General features: G+C 41.6%; 1 protein-coding gene across 1 annotated transcript; it reads left to right on the top strand.

Moving 5' to 3' along the window:
- The first annotated feature begins 500 nt into the window (after positions 1–500).
- Positions 501–17,154, top strand: UBXN4 (UBX domain protein 4). The gene is made up of 13 exons (XM_082001806.1): positions 501–585; positions 8,120–8,222; positions 9,080–9,108; positions 9,921–10,039; positions 10,638–10,803; positions 11,251–11,353; positions 12,911–12,965; positions 13,117–13,281; positions 14,082–14,209; positions 14,726–14,828; positions 15,178–15,309; positions 15,655–15,863; positions 16,604–17,154. Exons 1-13 carry the CDS (start codon positions 504–506, stop codon positions 16,740–16,742), a joined length of 1,533 nt encoding a protein of 510 aa, XP_081857932.1. The 5' UTR covers positions 501–503; the 3' UTR covers positions 16,743–17,154.
- Positions 17,155–18,153: the final 999 nt, after the last annotated feature.

Here is an 18,153-nt window from a genome sequence, read left to right as displayed (position 1 = left end):
ATCTGTCCAAGCTGCACTCTCTACTTTTAACACATTTGGCATGGATTTCTGTCAAACAGGTACCTTCTTCATCATTTTTCCCCTCTGTCGCACCCTTAGGTGGATGCTGGGGCCAGGGTTATCCGTGGCCATCCTGTCCCAACAGTCCCTCACCACAGGCCCTGGGGCGCACGAGGCGCATCCTTGCTGCGTGGGCGCCTTTCTCCTGCAGCAGCCCCGTGCCTGCCTCAGCCGTTTATGCGGCGTCACACAGCTCAGGCGCGAGGCACTGTCCTAGCGGGGCGGCGGCGCTGCCGTGGAAACGCGCCAAGATGGCGCCCGGCCGCGGCGATTCTGCCACCGCCCCCCGCGTGGCCGAGGGCAGGCGCGCGCCACGCGCAGACGCCAATCAGAAGGCGACGCTGGGCCGCGGCCTCCGGCGCACGCGCGGGACCCGCCGTTGGTGCGGCGGCGGCGGCGCATGCGCCTGGCGGCGGCTCGCAGCGCCTGGGGCCGGCGGCACCATGATGTGGTTCGGCGGCTCCATTCCGGCCGCCATCGCCGCCGCCAAGCAGCGGAGCTCGGTCTTCGTTGTCTTCGTGTCAGGTACGGCCCGGCCGAGGTGGGGGGAGGGGCCGGTGCTGGGCGCCGGGCCTTGCCCGCCCCCGCACTGACACAGTGCCTGCGGCTGCGTCGCCGCCTGGGTCGGAGGGGGCCGGGAGTAGCCGCCGCTCGGGCAGGCCGCTGGGCTGCCGGCCGGGACAGCCCCAGGCTCCGGCAGCGCCCGAGTCGAGCGCAGTTGCCCGCCCGCTGCCCCGTGGGGTGCCGCTGCCCGCAGCCTGCCCCGTCGGGGGGGGCCCGTCCCGCCCGCGGCCCTGTCAGCCGGCGCTCCTCGTTCGCTCGCCCCGGGCGGAGCTTGCCGGAGGCTCCACACCGCCTTCGCCAGCTGTTGCTTCCCCGCCTCCCCCTCCCGCCGTGCAGCGATTTCTGCTGTGTCAGTAGGAGTGCCGGCCGCCCGGCCCGCGGTGCCTGGCCTGCTGTACGGGTGCCCCGGCCGTGCCCTTGCTGTGGTGTGTCGTGGCCTTACGTACTGCTCTAGGGCAGTGAAACCAGTTGTTTCGATGTTTGATTTTTCCCTGCGTTATATCCTTGCATAAGCCTGCCTTCAGTTCTTTCTCCTGTGACTTTCTTAAATGTTTATGTGCCGTGTCCTTTTTCTTTGCAGTTACCTATGGTGTTTGTTTTGTAACTGAATGGTAATTGAAGCCTACAGGAACTCACATTGTCTTTGTGTACATTGCCTTTCTGTCTGGAAAAATGAGGATAGGTAAAGGGAAAGGAGGACATTAGACAGGCTCTTTAACTTTCTTCTTGTATTTTTAGCTATGTGCTTATGTTGTTTCTTTTGTTTTTACTATTGCCTTAAGTGCTTGTGGCTTGAAGTTTTTCAGATGCCTCATGAAAAAACACCCATGCTAAACGTGTGGCTAGTGTTGTTCCCTTCAGAATTACTGAACTCTGAGGTTCACTTGGCTGCAAGGAGAAATTAATTTCCAAAGGGAATGTGAAGAGAATAGTAAAGTGCAGTTGTTCCTCTGTTGACACAACTCTTCTTATACTTGAACAGCATTTTCTGCTGGATAGTAAACATACTGCTAGAAGTCAAGCCCTTCTCAGCCCACAACATGCTGTGTTGGGGTAAGGGATGGGGTAGCGCATGCAGGCTTTAAGGCAGCACTTTAAAGCCCATGAATCATGATGGCCAGTGGGTGCTATGGTGTGAAAACATTTTATCATTGGATTTTGTAAATTTTTTTTTTTATTAAACATGCTTTAGTGTGTTTACCTACAGCACCTACCTGATAGCTCTCTGCCTTCATAGTCAATGAGATGATCATAGCACGTGACATAAAACTAATTGGAAAGCCACATGCTAAACAACAAGAAACTTCCTGACATAGATCATTTGCAACACTTGCAACAACCTGTGAAACGTAATGTGCTGTGACTTGTGTAAAGGCTGATCTTTCCCCCGACTCGCTACTCAGGGTTGAAAATTTTCTATTAAATTTCTTGGATGTTCAAATGTTCTGTATTGAGTTTGTGTGGCAAGGTTTTAGTAGCTGGGGGGCTGCAGTGATGGCTTCTGACAGAACATGCCAGAAGCTTTCCCTGTGTCCCATAGAGCCAATGCCAGCCGGCTCCAAGATGGACCCGCCACTGGCCAAGGCTGAGCTAGCGACGGTGGCAGCGCCTCTGGAATAATATAGTTAAGAAGGGGAAAATGTTACTGCACAGCTGCGGCTGGAGAGAGGAGTGAGAATATGTGAGAGCAACAACTCTGCAGACATCCAGCTCGGGGCAGGAGGGCTCCAGGCACTGGAGCAGAGGTTCCCTGGCAGCCTGTGAGGAAGCCCATGGTGAGGCCAGCTGGGCCCCTGCAGCCATGGAGCACCACGGGTGAGCAGATCTCCACCCACACCCGGGGAGGGCCCCACGCTGGAGCAGGGGGATGCCCGAAGGAGGCCGTGACCCCGTGGGCAGCCTGCGCTGGGGCTGGCTCCTGGCAGGGCCTGTGGCCCCACGGGGAGAGAGAGGAGCCCCGGCTGGAGCAGGTTTGCTGGCAGGACTTGTGACCCCGCGGGGGCCCAGGCTGGAGCAGCCTGTTCCTGAAGGACGGCACCCGTGGGGGGACCCGGGCTGAAGCAGCCTGTTCCTGAAGGACGGCACCTGTGGGGGAACCCGGGCTGGAGCATTTTGTGAAGAACTGCAGCCTGTGGGAAGGACTCATGTTGGAGACGTTCATGGAGGACTGTCTCCCATAGAGGGACCCCATGCTGGAGCAGGGCAGAGTGTGAGGAGTCGTCCCTGTGAGGAGGAAAGAGCAGCAGAGACCACATGACCTGACCACAACTGATGATCTGACCACAACCCCAATTCCCCATCCCCGTGCACCAACTGGGTGGAGGAGGTAGAGAATTCACGAGTAAAGCTGAACTTGGGAAGAAGGGAGGGGTGAGAGGAAGATGTTTAAAAATTTAGGTTTTATTTCTTACTATTGTGCTCTGACTTGATTGGCAATAAATTAAACTAATTTCCCCAAGTGGAGTCTGTTTTGCCTGTGACAGTAATTGCTGAGTGATCTCCCTGTCCTTATCTTGATCAATGAGCCATTTGTTGTATTTTCTCTCCCCTGCCCAGCTGAGGAGGGCAGTGATAGAGCGGCTTTGGTGGGCACCTGGCATCCAGCCAGGGTCAACCCACCACAAAGCTGGGGGATTTTTAATAGTAATTCAGTACCTATGAGTATTTTGAACTTAATACATATATATCAGGGGTTTAAGTGCACTTTGTAACTTATTTCAGTATTTTTTTATGAAACTAAAATTGTACACAAAAGTGGCCTCTTCTTTTAGATGTGAATGTCGACTGGGTGGATGTAGGAATATGTAGATACAGAGGTAGGAATATATAAATACACAGAGTGGAGATAAATTTGTGATTGCAGGGATGTAACCTAGTTTTGACATTGTAGTATGCTGTAAGGATTTGTTTTGTTTGTTCTTATGAGTCCTGAAAAAGGGGAAGTGTTACTTCAGGCAGCTGTTATCTCCAAAATGAAAGAACTGGAGATTTATGCCAAGTTTTGGCCTACCCTAGGACCAGGAACTGGGCGCAGCTGACCTGTGATCGACCTGGTTGTGGAGCGGTTGTGTTATGCCTGCTGGGAAGGGGACTTGGGAAACCCAAGAACATGCAGAAGCAGTTGTGTTTGAAGGATGCCAAGTGCTGAAAGAATATTCTGTTTTTATGCTAGCAGTGATTGGGTTTGTTGTTTGGGTAGATCCGTGTTTAAAACCACACAGTGGTGATGGTAGCTTTGAGTCTTCACACTACACGCTTGCCCATAGACACGGGAGGCAAGCATAGGAAAGCATGCTTTCAGAAGTGTTCAGTGTTTCTGTTTTGTTTTGTACACTTCATCCAATAATGTATATGGGGACAAAAAATTAATAAAGAGGAAAAAAATAGAGAAAATACAAATTAACTGTAATTTAAGGGTGGTCGCTGTGTAGGACAGCTATTAGATACAGCCTTGACAAAAATTACTGAATTCTGCTGGGTCCATCTCTGTGTGGTTTCTGACACCGTCTGTCTGTCCCTCTCTCCCTCTTTGCTGCACTTCTCTAAACAAGCACTAGAAAATGAAGAACTGGATTATTCTTTCTTAGTCTAGAATATTTTCCAGTCAAGCAAGGAATACTATGGCTGTTTATCTTAACAATGAGGTGGTGTTTGTGTCTGCAATTTCATGTTGTTCAACCAGGTTTTTTTCCTTAACGTTTTTGTTTGCAGCAATAATCCTAGTGTTTTTTTAGTTCAGTCTTTAAAATCTTCACAGTGCGGTTCTGATGAGGCAGTTGTGCGAGCATGTTAAAGATCCCATTGACTTCATGGGAGGTTGAAATAAAAGGGGGTTGCTCCGTACTCTCCAGGGATCATGAGGTGAAGTGTGTTTGCCTTACAAAACTATTTTAAATATTAAAGTGAGATGTTAGAGGCTTCTGCAGACACACACATAAGCAAGGGAATTGTGTTTGGGGAGCAGGAGAGTTACTTTGTGGCATCAAGTAATTGCTGGTAGGTTCTGCTGCTGCACAGGGAAAAAGTATTCCTGATACTGAAACAGGTCTGGCGAATGTCTCCCATATCTTGCTGGTAGCTGTTCTATAGATGGTTTTCTAGCCTGCAGAATTAGAAACATTTCATGTTTTGAGTTACTAATCTAAAGTTATTGTTCATTTGATATGAAACCTACTCAGGTGCAGCCTCTATTCTGACTGAGGTGTTTAAGATTATTCTTTTCAAAAGTTAGAGATGTTCTGATCATGAAAATACCAGGCCACTCATAAAAAGTGCTTTTCAGAAGTGAAAAAGTGATGGCAGGGACACTTCAAGCTAAAATGTTTGTGTTTCTTTTTCAAAATGTTTGTAGAAACACTCCTTCCTTTGTTCATAACCTTATTTTTAGTTTTTTTTTTTAACAAAACACTGATTTGAAATCAACAAGCCATTTGTTAGTGTTTTGTATGCAAGCTGTATCAAAGCACTCCTCAAGTTAAAGATGTGAAATGATGCAAAGGAGGAGATGGTGAAGAGCTTAATTAACGTCCCAGCTTTCTGGCATTTCCAGAATGGGCAATCCTTACTCTGAGTAGTTATGAAATATTGGAAATTGAGAAGTCAGCTGGGTTTATCTCTCTCCTTGCAAGGAAAACTCTCTTTCCCTGATGACTGTGTGCACTGAGGAATAGGGGGATTAAAGTCCTCTGACAACCTGTGATGGTTTTGAATAAGTTCCTCATACAGGGTCTAAGTCATTGCAGAAGTCTCTTCCCGTTATCTGAATTGCTTGAGAAATGATGGATACATTGTCCCCATGTAGATATCTAGGTTTCCCTGACGGAACATAAGAGGTTCGCAAGTGCAACTGAGAATTATGTACAGATCTTTGATTGCTGCGAAGTGAAATAAAGTAATGCTTTTGTTTGAGAAACAGAAGAAATCTTAGAGTCTTGGGAACTAGAATTCTGAGGCAGATGTGATAGTTCAGTGTTTAGCACAATTATGAATTATGTCAAATTCTGTTCAGCTTGACCTCTTGACTTCTCTGATGCTTTTCCTGTAACCTGACAGTTTTCATTTCAGGATTTAATTACTACAAAACTGTAATAAATGAACTTCAACCCCCAAAGGAGATGGGGTTATCAAAACAAAAAGATGTACAAGAACAAGTGACTATTCTATGGGTAGTCACAATATTAAACTGTGCTTCATGGCACAGAACTTCATAAAATGTGAGTTATCAGCATTTTCATTCATGGGTTAGTCACATCTCTCGGAGACGGTACTGTGAACAGTCGCTGACCTGTTTGTGTCCTTCAGCATTCTTTTTCTACAAGCAGTTGTTTGTATGGAAAAGTTAGTGTTAGGCAAGTATTTAGATATTTTTAGTAGTCTAATCGGATGAGCACATGTCCTTTTGAAAAAGTATGTGTGGTGAAGCAGCTGTCTGTCTCTGAGCATTTGGAAATGGGGGAGGAGGCCGAACCACTCTTGGCAGAACAGCTGCATCCATTGACCACAGTTGGAAGCACTGCACTTAAAGGAAGAGGAAAGGTTCCTACATAAAATATCCTAAATACTTACCTGGGGTAGGTAGAATAATAGTAATAGACACGAATGCTTTCTTAATTGCTTCAGTACTTCCAGGGAAAAATGAATACATATGGTTGGAAAACACTTTTCCAAAATTGGTACAGTTCTGATACGTGTCTCTCAGAGCAGCACTGTGGCCAGACAGTCGTGGTGATAAGGCAGCAGTGCTTCGCTCCACATTTGACTCCTGATCTTTAACAAGTGAAAAATCCGGCATGAAATGGCAACTGGGATGAAACAAACAAATGGTTTGTTGTTGCCGCTGAATAATGGACTACTATACTTCTGTGCTTGTGACTCAAATTCTTCATTGAGTAGAATTGATTCCAAGCTGCTAGGAAGTAATACAGATTGAAGATAAACAAATAGTTGCAGGCCAGTTTACTTGTTGAAAGGTGTTTAATATTCATTGGAATCTATTTATTAACCCACATCCTCACTAAACTGGTGCTTTGGAAGATAAATATATGATTGACGTGTTTCTTCTGATTACTATAACACTTCTGAATCTGTGGCCCCAGAGCACTATTTCAGTTTCCCTTACTTAAGTAGCGCCACTTCCAATATTATCCTTGTTCCTCTGTGCTCCTTGCTCCTTTTCCTCCCCTCCTACTATTACTGTTCATGTCAGGAACTGGAATACAAAACTAAGTTACAAATAATCCTGCAAAGAAGTGTTTCTTGGTTTGTGCTTTAACACCATTAAACTGTGAAACCATGTCTGCTGAATTACGTATTTACAAGGAGTGGACAGTATAGTTTTACCTATTGGCAGCTGGTGTACCAACATGTAATAAACTTATAATGAGGGCTAAGCATTGGATAGTTAATAGCATGTTAGCAGGTCAAGCTTAATATTAGGGAGAAGAAATGGTTCCCTCTGTGCTGTGGGATCTTCTTGCGTGTTCTGAGAGTACACTGAAGCAAAATGTTAAAGCACAAGTATACGCTCTTGTCCTGGTTTCAGCCAGGATAGAGCTGGTTTTCTTCACAGAAGCTAGTGTGAGGTTGTGTTTTGGATTTGGGATGAGAAACTGTTGATAATGTGCTGATGTTTTGGGTTGTTGCTGAGCAGTCAAGGACAGTCCAGCTTCTTGTGCTGGGCTGCCAGCGAGCAGGCTGGGGGTGCACGGGGAGCTGGGAGGGGACACAGCCGGGACAGCTGACCCAGGCTGGCCAGAGGGATGTTCCCTACCATACGACGTCATGCCCAGTATATAAACTGGAGTTGGCTGGGGGGCAGGAATCGCTGCTCGGGGACGGGCTGTTGATCACCAGGTGGTGAGCAATCGCTGTATTGGGCATCACTTGTTCTTGTACATTCCTTTGTCGGTATTATTATTGTTGTTATCATTGTTGTTTCTTTCTCTCTTGCTGTCCTATTAAACTGTTTTTATCTCAACCCATGAGTTTTTTCCCAAATTCTCTCCCCGCCCCCCTAGGGGAGGGGGGAGTGAGCGCGTGGCTGTGTGGCGCTTAGTTGCTGGCTGGGGCTAAACTGTGACAAGTCTGTGACATGAAAATGAGGTCCTTCGGTAGTTGTGCAATTGGATAATGCAATCAAGCCAATCTTCGTACTTGCCATCACCTCCAGTTCCTCTCCCTCAGTTCCATCTGTGTGGCCCAGTCCCTTCTGCTCCCTGGGACCAGTTCACCATGCAGCTGAATGACCACAAAAGCTATGTGCTTGCAGGCTTAGAAGGATTTTTGGTATACTAGATTTTTGGCATGTTAGCAAGTCGAATCAGCTGGATTGAATTGTCTCTAGGTTTTCAAAAAAAAAAGAAAGATAAACTGACTTGAAAGTAATCACAAGAGTGTCTTTCAAAGGTGATTTTAAGCAACTGAAGCAAAGCTAAAATCAGACCAGAAAGAGTAATTTGCGGTGGGTTTAGCCTCACACGTGTGCTGTGTCTTGCAGGTGAGGATGAACAATCTACTGAGATGGCTGCAAGGTGGGAAGATGAGAAGGTGACTGAAGCTGCCTCAGATGGTTTTGTTGCTATTAAAATCGACACCAAAAGGTTTGATCCTATTCTAATTCTGTCTTTTATACAATCTTTCATTGATGATGATGAGAGTAAGAGGCTTTTGAAGTCCTTGCTCTGACTTGGAGGTAGTCTAAATACAAGGTTCCAGAGCATAAGCGAATTCAGGACTCCTGAAGCCACTAGAGCCTGAGAAAATTCCAAATTTCAAAATGTACTGTTGTGTTCTGCAGAATATTCATTGCGTATTTTGGACTGTGTTTCAGTACTAGTTAAGGACTGTTTGAGGTTGTCCTTTTTCAACAGGAAGAGACCCAAATTATGTAAAAAAGCTGGAACCAAAATGCAGGTACTCTCAATTTGCCAAGTTATATAATGAATTTAAAAACTCTCATGAATTCAGAAAGATAGAAATCTGTAAAGCCCCAGAGAAAATGTGTTTGTCTCCATTGTAACACATAGAATAGAGAAGCATTGAAGTTCCTGGGTAAACTACTCAGCCATTTTAGTTATGTGTAAGTGTTCTAGTCCATGTGCAGAAAGTACATTGACATTTCTAAAAATGGTATTATTTTGAAATGATCCATAGACATTTTATTAGACTTACTGTATTATTTGCACTCAGTAGACTAGATGTCTTTTTCCTGAGTTGCTGCTTGGCACTGTTTCCAGAGATCTTATGTAGTCGACTGATAACCAGAGATTGTCACCACATCAACACTTATGCAAAATGTTAATGAGAAGATGCGATGCAAATTTGCTTTTACTGCTCTTTCAAGTATTTAAATAGTTTTGTGTGTGGTAGTAGGACAGTTATTTTTATGATGAAAGACTTAATCTGAAGTTGTTGTGAAATGATTGCTCTGCCTAAATGAATCTTTTCTTTTAAACAGTGAAGCATGCCTGCAGTTTTCTCAAATTTGTATCCTTTGAGACCAGTTTAGATGCTACATTATGATTACAGATAATTGCTCTTTACAAGTTAATACTGTTTATAAGACAAATATTTACAAGCAATGGTATTAAAAATACTTCTTATGGCTCAAAAATATGCAATAAACTGTGTAGTTAAAAAGATACTATCTATGTATTCAACTTACTGTCAGCTCTTGGAGAAAGTGAACAAGTTTGATTATTAATTTTTTTAATGTTAATCCTACGTAAGTCTCCAAATAGAGAACTATCCAAAGCTTTATGTAAACAAAATAACGCATTGGTATTATTGGCATTAGAAAACAAGCAAGCAATGAAATTATTAGCTAGAGTTACAGAGGAGGAAGAACAAGTAGTGCACTGGGTTCTATCAAATACACAGGTATGAAGCTAGGTAAACATCTGCCTACCTTAAGTAGGTCACGGCATTATAGCTCAGGAATTCTTTATGATGCTGAGAAAGGGAATTCAGTAGCTTAACTTGGATTTTCTTAGTGCTGTAAAGAATCCATTATTGTCTACATAAGATGATGTCTCACGCTAAAAGGAAATCTTTCAAGTCAAAGCATAATCGGTCGTTGGATATGTGCGTGTTGGAGAAAAATATTTTGGCTTAAACCATTTCAAAGAAAAGAAGAAAGACTTATCAGATGTAATGTTTTCCACCATTTTTGTTAGTGTGGTGACGAGGTGGAGGTAGAATACTGGGCTAGAATCTTCTGTAGGAAGGACTTCTGCTTTACCTTTTAAAGTTACTGTATAAACGTTTGTTGTTTGTGGCCCTTAACTGTTGCTGTGCAGATCCTGTAGTGTGCGTTCCATCCAGTTTTTTTATAGGAGACAATGGAATCCCACTGGAAGTAATTGCTGGCAGTGTTTCTGTTGAAGAGCTTGTTACCAGAATCCATAAAGTTAAACAGGTAACGCTTGCTAACAGCCTGGATTTTTCAGATTGAGTTGGGCATGCTCACATGCTCAAGACAGGAGATGTCCCTGGCCTGTAGCTTGTGCCTTGGGGAAGTATGAATTACTGGTTTTATATCCTTCCAACAACAAAATCTGCAAACTTAAATTCAGTATGCAAATCGAACGGGTTAGAAAGCACTATGCAGAAGGGTTGCATTATTTTTTGTTTCACACATTGTTTTAAATCTTCTGTGTAACACCTACAGTATTGAAGAAGTATGTCAAGAATTCTAAACTGGAATGACATACCGATTACTCTTTCAGTTCATGTGTGGTTTTATATACTGTTTTGTAGGATGAATTTATAAAATTATGCTGTGTGGCATAATATAAATGTGGATTAGTCTTACACTTGAAATCAAAGTGATAAAACTAAATTAGGAAAAAATAAGAAAGTAAGATTGTGTCATACTTGACAATATATGCTAATTTTAGTTTTGTATTTTAAATAGGACTGATTCTCCAAAAATAGTTTAGTCTTGACCCTTGAACCTGTGGAAAATATTCAAAATTCATAGTCTCGTTGTTTGGGTTTTTTTCCTAATTTCTTAGATGCACACAGTAAAAGGGCAACCTTTGGAAAACGGCAGTCAGTCATCTGCTCCCTGTCCCTCCTCTCAATCTAATGGTGCTCCAGAAAATACACAACCCAGAGCAGTAGAGTTCTGTGACTCTTCTGAGTCTGTTACGTCTGAGACAAGACCTTCTGCTGGTAATGGTTAGTATTTTTACACAACTGCTAGCTAATTTGCTTTTGAAATCGTTTATCTTAAGTTGTTTTCTGATGGTACATAAAAGACAATATATTGAGTGGACTTGTTGAGGAAAAACTTGGGTATCCCAGAATGCTTCTTGCAAGTCTAGAGAGAAGAATAACTTGTCATTTTGCTCAGTTTTAGTGAGTGAGAAATCTATGGTTTATAATACAATAAAAATTATGTATGTTTTCTTGAAGTAGGATTCAATTTTAAAAGTTTCTTTGGGTTAGTAGCCTGAAACCAAATTGTTGGCAGGGGTAGGGGGGAGTCTAAATAGGAGAACCGTGCATCTCCTTGAGATATCCTAGTTGCTGCAAATGATAGCTAACAAGGAGCATTGTATTTTTTTATGATAAGAGATATACCTTTTGTTTTTCTGTCATGTATTTCTTGTAAATCGCTTGCAGGTGGAGCAAATTCAGGTCAAGGAAGCCAGGAAGCAACTAATTCTTCAGATGAGCAAGTGAGTGATGCTCAGCCTGTGAATGATCTTACACTCAAAGTAGAAAGGTAGGTTATCTTTTGCAGACTTCCTAATGCATTGTATTTGTTTCTTAAGAGGCAGTTTTGGTTTTCTCTGTGTGTGTGAGGTTTGGAACAAACAGGCTTAATTACAAGATTTTTGGTGCTTATTCTGTTAGCATCTGGCAAACATTTATGTGGTCTTATTTTTGTTTAGATGTCTGTGACAATGCTAGGGTTGATACAAAAACAGCTTTTAAATTAATCTCATTTTTCACATACTGTGGAAGAAAAGCGTAATCTGGAAAACTAAAAATGTTCTCCTTTGTAACTTGCATATAGACAATATGTTTACTGCAAAAGTTTTGAAGGAGTTAAAACATTGAACACTTGAAACTGGGGTAGTAAAGTGCTAACCTACTTTTTGTACAGAGGCCATCTTATTTCTTTTTCTTGTCTATTTGATGATTGTTTGTAGTCCAGGCATATTGAAAAAGCCAGAGGAATCCTATTCTGAGACTCTTCTTCTGTTTTGATCAGTGAACAGTAATGAGGTCTGATGAGCAATCCTAGTTCTAGTATTTTAAAGTATGGTGACCAGAAGCATGGTACAATGCATGGTTCATTCATTAAATTGATTATGTCCAAATACAAGATTTTGGGTATAAACTTGGTTTTTATTATCTGTAAGACTGATCACTATGTGTAATACCCTATCTAAAACCAGTTACACATACTTAGTAAATAGGATTATTTATACTGCTAAGGTATGTTTTAAAACTTTTTCACATTTGATTTCCGTTTTCTTCCAAAGTTGTTGGACAATAAGTATTTTTGCTTACCACTGATGATAAAATGAAGCCAATATCTAAAATATGCATTAATCTTAAATTATGCTGTATTTGCATATATTTATAGCATTTCCTTCAGGGGAAGAAGGAGACAAAGCTCTCTGGTAATCACCATTTTCTTCTTGAAAAAGCAAAACAGCTACCATACAAACAAAATTTTTCTGATGATCTGACTTACGTTGTTTGGTCATGCCTGCCCTTTCGTCAGACTTAAAATATGTTGTAAATAACTACGTTTTTTAAGTCAATCCTTATTCTAAGGCACATTTCTGGATAGATGAGACGGATGCATGTGCATCTATGTCAGTGCTATATAATATTTGCTTTCCATTTTAAGAAGTGATGTGCAGAAGAAACCAGATGGCTTAAATAGCTAAGAAGACATTGAGATTTAGTGCTTCTGTTACCACAGATCGTAAATAGTATTTGCTTATTGTATGTCTTACAAGTTGGTTCAACAGTAAGAATACGTAAGATTCTTCATTTACTCAGTGGAAAAAGACAGAAGGAATATGTTAGAACTCCATTAAATGCTGGCAACAAGGTGGTGAATCACCACCTCATCTTTTTATGGATGGTACACCTGCGTGTTAATGAACCATTACTGTTAGACTAGGTATTAGCACAGTGTTAGAGTTCATGAGTTCATGTGTTCCATTCTTCTGCAAGTGTTTGCAAATGCTTTGTTAACATTTTAAAATGTTGATACCAGATACTGCAATTTTAAGACTTCTCGCTTCATTCTTAAATTTAGAATAACAAAAAAGCTCGAAGAAAGACGAGAAGAGAAAAGGAAAGAAGAAGAACAGGTAACACAAAAATGTGAAACTGCTTGCAATCTTTTTTAATACCCTTATTTGAATAAATGTTTAATTTCTTTTTAAACAAATGTACTTCAATCTTGTCTTTTGTTAAAGGCAATTTTGTGGTCCAATTTTTATGTGTCTGTTGCTTATTCAGAAGGAAATTAAGAAAGAAATTGAACGGAGGAAAACCGGTAAAGAAATGTTGGAGTACAAAAGACGACAGGAAGAAGAATTGACAAAACGTATGTTAGAGGAAAGGAACAGAGAAAAGGCAGAAGAGAAGGCTGCTAGAGAGCGCATAAGACAACAGATTGCAATGGTAAGATTTTCATTTTGGAAGACAGCTTGCTGCATCTCTCTCTCATAAAGGCCACTGCTGCACTAAACGGATAAACTTTCTCATAAGGTGAAACTTTGAAAGATTGTCCATTTTTCTGTTTGGAATCTGTGACCTTGTAACAATTTTATGCACTGGGGTTTGAGTAGCATTTCTGTGTATAAAACAAAGCTTCTGCTTTCATATTCATCATGATCTTTTCTATCTGAACGAACATACCAACTGTTCTGTCATATTGGTGGAGCCCAGTGAAGAGTTATCATTTAAACATAAAAATAATTGCATTTTAAGCATAGTTCTGGAACAGAAGCACAGGGAATATTTAATTGTGGAACACGCAGAAGAACACTGATCTCAAAAAGGGTGTGAGGATTATTTTTTAAGTTTGTATGTGTGTGTATACATATATGGATATGAACAGTTTGTAACAATTGAAATCCCTCCCCATGACTAGGTTTTGGCCTAGAACACCTAGACTGTAGTCATGTAACTTGTCATAAGGTTTTTTCCTTTATCTTCATTGGAGTGTTAAACTTGCATGAGAAGATCATCTATTAACAACTATTTGCATGAAGCGACTCGTGGAAAAGTGTGTCATCTTGGCTGATGACAAGAGATTGTGCAGTTCGGCAGTGAGTAATTCTTTGCAGCACTACTGCCTTTTCTCCATATGGCCTGTTTGTATCTGTGTAGTTGGATGCTGAGTACAGATCATATCTCTCAATCAATATTAAGCTACAATTTATGGTAAAAGTTAAGGTTTCTGTTTGGTCCTTTCACAGGATCGTGCTGAGAGAGCAGCTCGCTTTGCAAAATCGAAGGAAGAAGCAGAAGCTGCAAAAGCTGCAGCTCTTCAGGCTAAACAGGCTGAAATAGAGGCCAGAAAAGAAGCATCTCAGAAGGAGCGAAGGTGAGTTCTGTAGAGAAAGAAGTGTGTATTTTTGGGGAGAGAGGTAAAGAAACTTAAACTTTTAAGAGGGCAAGTACAGGAGTAGCAGCCTGTTGTGTTGGTGTTGAAACTCAACAGTAATGCTGGGACACAGCTAGAAGAATACAGAATTACTTGCCAAGCCAGCTTTAAATGTCTATGCTCTCGTAGTACAACTTCTTGAAAAAAAGAACAAAAGTAATACAGGCTACACAGAAGAAATATGGCTTGCATTTAATTCATTTTTTTGCACAATTAACGTATGTATCTGGTTTGAATGGTGGTGGGTCTTGTGCTCTGATAAAAAAAAGAGGAGATGCATTGTGATATATAAGCAGATGGTTGTCAACTGTGGATACAAACTTAGAACCCATCTGCACTGCCATGAGTAGGATGACTGTCCCTCTCGCCCACATTTCATCACTACCAAGCTAAAGCCCCAGGAGCACTTGTCTGTAACTGTTTATATGCTGACTGACCCTGATACTTGTCCTGCAGTGCAATAGCCAGGATTCAGTTCCGCCTCCCAGATGGATCTTCCTTTACTAACCAGTTCCCATCTGAAGCACGGCTGGAGGAAGCAAGGCAGTTTGCTGCACAGGTGAATTGGCATTTTGTTTTCTTAGCTATGTACTGATTATGACTTGGTGTAGCGTCAACTTGTTGATCGTGGTGGACTTGTCATCAACTGCTTTCCTTTTTGTTTACTTGAAGGGGGTTTTGGCAGCAGCAGTGTCTTCCACTGCCACCAACTGCTTTTGTATTTCTGCAGCATAGCATTAGTAAGAGATAGTAGGGTATGAGAAATGCTTCACTTCTCTACGTGAAGATGATCGATACTTCAATATAGAACTCTTGGGTCAGTATGGCAAGGTATACTCAACTGGTGAATTTGCAGTTGTTTGAAAGTGAACAGTTATAAATAAAATGTTTTCTTTATATTTTCACAGACGGTTGGTAATGCTTATGGCAATTTTTCGCTGGCGACCATGTTTCCCAGAAGGGAGTTTACCAAAGAAGATTATGGAAAGAAGTTACTGGACCTAGAGTTAGCACCCAGTGCTTCAGTAGTGTTGCTGCCAGTAGGTGTTGGTTTTCTGTTTGTTTGCTTTTAATTTCCTCGCAAACAGCAATACTGTAGCTGTATAGCTGCTTTTAGTTGGCTGTGATAATATTTGGCTTGAATTTTGTGGGGTTTTTTCCATGTCGAAGACAGATTGCAGAATTATTTTTATTTTTATCAGGACTGATTGCGAGGAGGATTCTTTTCTGAAGCACATAAATGGTGGCGTAGATACTTGTCTAATGTGTAACTAAAGGAGTTCTCTTGTGTCTACAGAGCTGCTTCTAAATTATGGATGAAATACTCTGTCTACAAGAGCATGACTTTAATATCTAATGAGTTTGCTTTATGTGTTCATGACCAGGCAGGAAGACCTGCTACTTCTGTTGTTCAGGCTTCAGGCAGTGACCTGTGGAAGTTCTTGGGCACAATACTTTATCCCCTCTTAGCAGTTTGGAGATTTATTAGCAACTTCCTGTTTACGAGTCCACCTCCCTCACAGTCTACTGTGAGATCTGCTCATCAGCAAGACCATTCAAATCCTTCAGCATCTAGCAGCATTGAGCAAAGCAGGTAATCAAAACTGTTCAAGGCAGTTATTTCTCAAAACTGCATGCTGGAATTGTTTTTATCTTGTAGTGGGGAACTGAACAACTGTATCTGTCTTATAACTGCTGCCCTCTCCTTGCAATTTCTGGCCACCACCCTTCCATCTGGTTAAAAGGGGTAACCTAGTGGCTGGTAAGCTGCCTGGCAGCTCTGGCTAGGATCTCTTTTACATGTGTGATTTAAGCAAGATCCTTATTGCTTGCTTCAATTTCCAAATACAGAGCAGAAGAAGCATTGTCTTGCAGTCACTTGTGAATAGGGAATTCCAGCTGTAACTACACACGTGGGCTTCCCTTGAGCTGATATTGTTTGGAAGATAAAAACTTTGAAAATTAGATGTCAGATTGCTATGGTATGGTTGTATAAGAAACTCAAGCAACTGAAGTCAGATTGTGACAGTTAAGGTTTTGTTTTGCTGAGAGAATGCAATCTCCCCTGTACCAGGAGAGCTGTTAGGCCGGTTCATGTGAAGCAGCTGTGTACCACCTCAGGGACAGGTGCTTTCCAGGGGAAACAAGGTTGTGTCAGTTTGCAAAATGACAAATTTTCAGCTGGGTATTGCTTCTGAGGGAAACACAGGGCTGAAGAAAACTATTATTGGGGATAAGAGAAGGAAGGATGCATGATTTACACAAGAAGTGAATGCAATAAATGCAATTATTACCAGGGGAAACTGTCAAACCTCACTGTCATTTGTACCCTAGGCAAGCAGTCAGGAAACGAGTAGTGGAAAAGCGGGGGGAAGACTTCAAAAAAGAAGGCAAAATATATAGACTGAGGACTCAAGATGATGGAGAAGATGAAAACAATACTTGGAATGGAAATTCAACACAACAAATGTAGTTTTGAGTAACTGCAGTAATCACTGTCTGGCTTTTTTTTTTTTTCTTCTTTTTTTTCTTATTTGATCTAAGCCAACTAAAGCTTCTGGACAAATGGGGCTTATTTTACACTGACTGAATTACTTAATTCTTATTCCTGCAGTGGAGTATGGAATAAAGTCACCTAAGTCAGAAAAAGCAAGTGGGTGTAGCTGAGGTCTAGAAGCAAAGAGTTAAAAAGACTGAAAATCCCCATCAGCTTTCATAATCATTGCCCTCCTGTCATAGAAAGGCACTTTTTAATCTATAAATAGTCTGCTACATAAATTTAAGGGCCAGATATTAATATAAAGGTCACAATAGGCAATGACTGATTAAAATGAGTTTCAGAAGCACTATAAGTAGCAAATCAGGTAATTAATTTATGTTTAACCTTTTTCTTGCTTCTGCAACTGCAAGCAAAACCTTGTAGTTTTTAATTCCCCAAGCACTCAATAAACTATTTTCCAGAAAACATAATTGTCTTCTCTTGTAAAGTTCCTCTGAAGTACTTGTGTCACAAGGAAGCAGGCAGTTAGGATCATATACTGAAACTTAAAATACAGCAGGCAAACTTTTTGTTCTAGTTTAAATGACCTTACTTTTTTTGCCAGATTTTAGTATGAACACATAGCTGAAATAGTGTTTTGAGTCCAGGCTATGGTCCAGGAAGAAAAAAAGATGGGTCTCTATCACATAAAATGGAAGTGTTAGCAGGAAGCTGCATCACAAGAGCCTGGAAGCTTTTACTTTGGAGGCAGGGTCATAGTCTTCCTGCATGGAAGGCTGTCAACCTCTGCCCCAGCAGGTCCTGTGTGTCTCATTGTTAGAGGCCTAAATACTACGTGTTCCTGTTTATAGGATATTTAATTCAGTATCATACTCTCTTCAAATGTGAAGGCATAGGACTAGAGCCACTTTTTTTTTTTAATAATTTAAAAAATACTGTATATGAAATAAAGGAAAGGCGGCGGGAAACCTGATACATAGCTGCAATAGAACAGTACATGTTCCTAGACCTGTTTTCACTAGGATAGATACTAACTTGTCTTAAAAGCACTAAGAAGCAGTAGAGCATCTAGGGGCTGCTTTCAGATCCCTTGAAGAGACCTGCATCATCCAAGGGGAGATGATGAAGCAAGAACAGATAAAAGTTCAAATTCAGAACCCTTATGCAGACAGGAACAAGGAACTTTACTTTCGTTTTTAAGAAATCAAATTCATAATGCCAGGAGAGAAAAAGAGACAGTTACCATAGAAAAAAAAAATTCCTTTATTTCAAAGTAGTTAAGCAAACAGAATGATGGGGAGCCATCTCTAAGGCAAGACACAGTTGCAGTAGTTCAAGCACTAAGTTTCTTTTCCTGGTGCTGGAGACTTTTTTTTTAATTAAA

The sequence above is a fragment of the Phaethon aethereus genome (genome assembly GCF_964289735.1).
Source record: "Phaethon aethereus genome assembly, chromosome: 6".
Lineage (NCBI taxonomy): Eukaryota > Metazoa > Chordata > Aves > Phaethontiformes > Phaethontidae > Phaethon > Phaethon aethereus.
This window is presented reverse-complemented; position numbering and strand designations above follow the sequence as displayed.

Coding starts and splice junctions, on each gene's coding strand:
- UBXN4 (XM_082001806.1), top strand. CDS start 504: ATGATGTGGTTCGGCGGCTCCATTCCGGCCGCCATCGCCGCCGCCAAG. Junction 9,109..9,920: donor CCTGCAGTTTTCTCAAATTT/GTATCCTTTGAG, acceptor GTTGCTGTGCAG/ATCCTGTAGTGTGCGTTCCA. Junction 13,282..14,081: donor TAAGACAACAGATTGCAATG/GTAAGATTTTCA, acceptor GTCCTTTCACAG/GATCGTGCTGAGAGAGCAGC.